Below are 6,183 nucleotides of genomic sequence, written 5' to 3'. Positions count from 1 at the left end.
ATTCTTACCTTGGGTACAGTCCACAGATGAGTTATCTGATGGAGGTAACATCTGCAAGCCATTACACACTTTTTTGATATCATACTGTGGCAGCTTGGAAGTTTGCTGCAGTCTGTGACATGCAGCTGACATCAAATTTAGATCAAATTGTTGAGCCAGTTTAGCTTTTCATGAGATTTTGCTGTCATGGAAATCACTTTTGTGTTTTGGTTTTTGATATTCATTCAAGCAATTTTATGACATTTTAGGACAAAATTACTGGCCTGTCATAAGCAGATGGCTATGCACTAACTACTCATTTGTCCACATAGTTATTAATATGCATTAGTACTGGCAATAGTAATGGTACAGTTTATTAAATCCTGAAGACAGTGGTAGAATTTCGGAATGATTTTTGTGTCAAGGTATGATGGGATCATGTAGAATCATACCTTTTTCATCCTGTGCTGTGCATTTTATTTGAATTAGTAAATAGCATAGTTAAGTTTCATTGGATGGTGGATAGGTTCCTCTGTCATTCTCCACTCAAATCTGGCAACATAAGTTTTGAATAACTATACTTTTTTGGTGCTGAAAACTGCTTGAGGTGCCATTTAACAGTCACTAGCTTCCTGACAGCATGACAACTAGGCTGGGCTGCTGGGTATCACCTTTAGTTTGCTTGACTTGTGGCATTAAATGGGATCAGTAACCACCTTCTTAGAACTGTGTCTCCCTTCAATTATCTGCAGGCCATTGTGGGGGACAAATATGTGCACCAAATGATGTGGGTGTGCAGAATGTTTTCTGAACTGGAGGGCTTTCAAAAGGCATGGAGAACCTATAGTACAGATATTTTTTCTGTCGCCAGATTGCTGGTGCAGATGATGCTGATGATGTTTCCCTCACAGCTCCCGTCATGACGGCCGCCAAGTGGCTCGTGCGTGGACTCCTGAGGGAGCTGCGTGCCTCCGCAACCCGACCGGAGGCCTCAAACATGTACCGTGACTATGTCTTGGACACGGCCCGCAGATTTCAGGTAAGAAACCAGATGTTGCATGTTATCTTTGCGAACTTACTCGTAATTGTATATCTTCTTTAGCCATGATGTACTGGTTTGGCAGCATGCTGTTACTTCCGCCCTTACTGTTTCTGATATTGGTCTCGTGGATTAGTTATTGCTGCGGAGATGACGTGGTTCTATCGAAACTATCTGCGCAGGTCGTCATCGGCTGCATGAGTGGAACCACGTCTGATACTGGTGGGGGAGGGACAGATCAGCATTGGCGGACGGAAATCTGGAGACGATATGCTGACGTCAGAATTATATTTTGAATAAGGAAACGTGTATGCTGCAACGTGTATGCTGTATGCTGTGAAACGTAAAGTGTATGCCTCGGTAAAACTGGAGGGACGAAATGACGCCGTGAAAAAGTGAGCGTACGTGCCCCCAGCCCCGCTCTTCCAGCCCCCTGTAGTTACAGTTACAGGTGTGACACTTGTCTTGCTTTTTGTGATCTGCTCTTCATGTGCTTCATTAAGATAGTGTTGCCTCGCTAAAAATACTTTGAATTCCCTCAATATGAATAGCATCATCTGAGAGAAGATGCTATTCCTCTGATATTTAGCTGCATCAGACACTTCAAAGCGTATCTACGTGGGTGGTATCTATTTGGGTGGGTAACCCAAATGCCGGAAGCTTTTTTACCCTCGGGAGCACAGCGCGGAAGAAAAACCTGTGGACATTTGGTTTGGCTCGGACGAATTTGTGAAAGACAAGACTTCTTTCAACCAGCTTGTGAGATCATGAAGTGGAAGGCTCCAGATGAAGGCTCCAGAAGGCTCCATCATGAATGACCTTTGCAGCGTCGCCCATGTAGGGGTCGTCGTGGACAAGCTTTCATGGGGTCAGGTGTGGGCTCTGCTGGTGACGATTACTCTTTCTACAACCATCGCTCCCGATAAACACATCGGCTCTCCATGCCTGAATGTATAGCACCACGGAGCTGGTGTTTCTAAACATCAGTATGTTTGGTTTTCGGCAAATTGGATGATCAGGTAGCCGGCCATGGCGATTCTATTTTGCAGTTGTTGTTTTTTTTAGTCACATAACCTACTAGGATTGGAGCATCCTGGCATAAGCATGTATTCTATTGGACAACCAGCCCTTGTAAACACGTGCCGGGCAAAAGCACATATGAGGGCTGGAAATCAGAAAAAAGAGCAGAATGAAGCAAGCAATTTTCGATCATGGTAGGAAGTCATAGTTGCCTGGTGTCTGGTCGTTTTTTCCAAGGTGTACTGATTTTACAGAATAGCGAGGCGCTACCAAGTAACCGTCTAGCTCCCGGACATCTTGCAATACCCGCACTTTGGGAAACGGGCGTTGCTCCTTGGAATTTTGGGATCAAATGAAATTGATTTAATGGTATATAGAAACATGTGGACAACATTTTGTACTCCACGCCCCAAAATCAATACTAATCCGTGGAATCACCGGCCCATCAGCTGATCACGGAATCGGGTAGCCGGCTAGCCCCCGATCTGAAAACCGGATAGCTGCATCCAACCTTGGCACAGTTTACCCCCTCCCAGATCAATGGCCCCCTCCCTCCCGGCATGACAACATCTTGATGTCTTGGGAGCTGATGGGATGGCCCCATAAGCTGTCGTGTAGGAATGCATCCGACGACGGCATTTTGCGCGCCTGCTGGTCGGAGGCTGCTACAGGATGTGAAGACAGGTTGTTTTGTCTTTTGTTGTTGTTTTTATTATTTTTTTATGAAGGAACGTGCAGCGTATTTGGTGTGTTGATGTCGGTATCTTTTGAGCTCCTTACGCGGCTGAAGTTTTATACTTCACTGCCTTCCAAAATCGTGATCGCTCTCTTGCTGTTAGGGCGTCCATGCATGCATCTCGCATGCATGCATGGAGCTGATGCCAACGGCCGGCGCCCGGCGGACGGAGAACGGTGGCGGTGACTCCGAGTGAGGCCGTACTCCGGGATGGGCGCCAGCGCCGGAGGTCTCAGGCGCGCGGACGGCACTCGTAGCTCACCGCCGCGGCTGCTGGCTGACGCGGCGTCGACCCCGAACAGGGCAGCCCCGCAGTCTCCACCCCCTTATGGGAGGGAGTCGGTCCAGGAGAACGCTGCCGAAGCCAGACTTGAGTCCTGTTTGCCCCACCGTCAGTTGACACTTGTATTATTTAACCGTTTCCCGAGGCCGCTGTGGGAATCTTTCGAGTAAACGCCTTCGTAGTGTACCGTTGCCATAGATGACCATAAGATTGTAGGCGTAAGATCGGCATGGGCCACGACCTCGGAATGTCGCTGGACTGATCTCAGACGACCTCGCACTTTGTCCTGGAATCGGATGAAAGTGGGCTTCCGTCCGTCAGCTTGTCTCTGGGGTTATGTGAACCGATGCGTGAATAATCCAAACACAAGAATTGACTTCGTTTGACGTGGCGCGGCGGGCGATTCGTTAGCCGATTACTGAAATGGCACTGTGAAGGTACGGAGTTAATTTGGCGCTATCGCAACATTTCCCCTACTATCTGGCACAATGGGCACAGTGAGTACCCCACGCCGCTGGAGGTGGCGGAACCGGTGAAGCTGGTGACGGTCATTGTCGTGTCCTAGAACCTAAAATTGTCGTTCGAATAAGTTAAGGTGTCGCGTATGTGGCCGCGTTGCGAAGCCGGCATGTGTGTTCTGCACTGGTAAGGCACGATGTCCGTACCCTGTTGGACCCTAACTGGCCCCAACGGTCCAGTGGTGACGGATGGAATGGTGGCGGACTGAGAAGAGAGGCGTGGAGACCACAGAGTGGTCGGGTTTCGGGCTGAGCTATCCGCAGCATTGGTCTTTTGTGCCCACTTAAATGGCAAGAACAGCGTTGGTAACGCATTCGTTGAGGGCGAACAATGGTGCACCTAATGTTGGATTATTCGCGGGAACACGATATTATTGGATTATTGGTGTAACACGATAGTCACAGTAAAAGCTGGCAACGAGTTTTTCCACTTGTGTCTGGGTACGGTCACATTCAACTACAAGTGATAATTCATCTTGATGACAGCATACCAACAACACCAAGTAGTTGCATGGCTGCGTGAATATTGAATACATCACTCCAGTGTCTTGGTTTCCAAGGCACGTAGATAAAATGACACAGCCATTCAGATAATGGAAATCCCGATTAGAGAGAACTACTTTGTGGCATTCATTGCACTTGTACTTGATATGTATAACATATATATATATATATATATATATATATATATATATATATATATATATATGAAGTGAATATGATGCACAAATATTTATTATTTATTTTTGGTGTGATATTTTGATCACAAATATCAGCGGTCTAATTTGTGTATTATTGCGTCATGGTAATCTGGTCTCGTCTCGTCAAAAAGTGACCATTGTCGACTTGCTCGAATCGAACGAGTTTGGTCATGTCATTGTTTCTTATCATAATTTTTATGACCGAGTTGTTGCTCTCGCATGCAGCATCATTGGACGGGTGACTGGCGCTGCATCTTGTTTGGCACTGCCAGAGGATCATGAGACTGCGATTGTCCGGCGTCATCCCATGTCGCCGCGTGCCTCGCCCAGCGTGCGTCGCTGCTGGCGCCCCGACCTTTGGGTGACGGGTGTGGGGACTGCGTGACTGACGCCGCCCGGGGCGACAGGAGGCGTGAACTGACCGCTGACCCGGTCGGCAGGTGACCGGCGAGCAGCACTGCCGGGCTCGGGACGAGCTGACTTATCTGGCCGACACCTACCGCAGCTACCTGCGCAGCCGGCGGCGGCACGCCGAGTTGCTGCAGGCCTTTCGCGGCCGCGGCGAGCGCTCGGTGCGCGACACCGCCGCCCTGGTGGGCTTCAAACTGCCGCACGACCCGCGCTGACGCCGCGCGCAGGGGCCTCGAACCGCGCCGGCCCGTAGGCGGCGCCACGGGTCCGCGGTTCGGTGGGGTCTGTAGTGGTGTGGGGCGGGACTGACCGCGGAATGGCCGGTGCGGTGACGAGGCGCGGTGTGAACTCGGTCCCGCGCGACGCGTCCTGATAGTGAGGATGCGCGGCGGAGGCCGGGGCCAGGAGTTAGTGATGATGCGCGGCGGAGGCCGGGGCCAGGAGTTAGTGATGATGCGCGGCGGAGGCCGGGGCCAGGAGTTAGTGATGTTGCGCGGCGGAGGCCGGGGCCAGGAGTTGTCGCTGAAGAGGCTCGGACCGCTCGATTCGCAATGGAAGGACTTGACTTTGACTGGTATATTTGGTGTTAGAGGTCGTGTGACTGAATATAGTGAAGCTGACGCTGATACGCTTATTTGATGTCGTCGACCACCGAGCGAACCTAGATGGTCGCCATAAAGGGCAATCTCGTTACCACGTCAACATCTGCAACGTACGTAATGGCAACTGAATGGCATTTACGACATGAATCGTAAAAAACGTCGACCCTCATCCCATGCGAACCCGTCCCGCTGTAAAATACATAATGCAATAAAATACGCCAACGCTGAGCTTACGGCCAAGGATCCGGGTATGCAGATGGCGCCTGTGAGACGGTTTTCTGGGACGAGCTGCGGATCGTCAGCTGCGCTGTCAGGACGCGTTTTGTGGCCGCTGACGGGCATTACGTCTTTAATCGCATCCGGGCTGTTGCGCTGTTGCAGCGGCAATAGCCTATGACGCCAGCGGGGAGTGGCCGGCGTCTGCGCTAAAGCCGAGAACGGGTTTCGCGGCGCGAGACTGCGGAGTTTTTTAAATGACCTCCGTCGTCACACCAGCCGGAGGTGGGTGTTATGCTCGGTACCTCACCGATCGGCGAAGGAAAAAACAACGCGCCGGGGCGTCGTGCCCTGCCGCACTATGATTATGCTTTCCGCATCCCAGCAACAGCGCATGCGCGTTTGCGTGTTTCCGTTGGCTTGCGTGAGGGCGTTGATGTGTTATTGTCGGTGATGCGGTTTGTAAGTCAGTTTTGGGTGGCCGATTTCGCTGGTCGTATCTCCATCCACTGCCTATGTGGTTACTTATGCGCAATGCCCGACACTTCATGGGGAGGCGGCCACCGCGGGACCTCTCGCGATGCTGACACGGCGCAAACGGCGCCTCCCACGCGGCCAGGTGAACCACTGAGGGGGCCTCTCGCTGTCCTTACCGTGGCCCAGCGCCGCCACCCCTTG

At 51.1% G+C, this 6,183-nt stretch overlaps 1 protein-coding gene across 3 annotated transcripts in view; it reads left to right on the top strand.

Moving 5' to 3' along the window:
* Positions 1-5,313, top strand: part of LOC119099279 (protein FMC1 homolog) — an 8,491-nt gene extending 3,178 nt beyond the window's left edge. For 2 of the 3 annotated variants that reach the window (XM_037222404.1, XM_037222405.1), the window contains exon 3: positions 4,717-5,313. In XM_037222404.1, coding sequence (XP_037078299.1) covers positions 4,717-4,902 — 186 coding nt within the window. In that variant the 3' untranslated portion in view covers positions 4,903-5,313. Of the gene's footprint in view, positions 1-890; positions 1,019-4,716 lie in introns of all 3 variants that reach the window. The other variant, XM_037222403.1, reaches the window with a different exon arrangement.
* Positions 5,314-6,183: the final 870 nt, after the last annotated feature.

The sequence above is a fragment of the Pollicipes pollicipes genome, unplaced genomic scaffold, assembly GCF_011947565.3.
Source record: "Pollicipes pollicipes isolate AB1234 unplaced genomic scaffold, Ppol_2.1 Scaffold_4740;HRSCAF=5597_pilon_pilon_pilon, whole genome shotgun sequence".
In the NCBI taxonomy this organism is placed as follows: Eukaryota; Metazoa; Arthropoda; class Thecostraca; order Pollicipedomorpha; family Pollicipedidae; genus Pollicipes; species Pollicipes pollicipes.
Note: the sequence above shows the minus strand (reverse complement) of the source record. Positions and strands in the feature narration are given on the sequence as shown.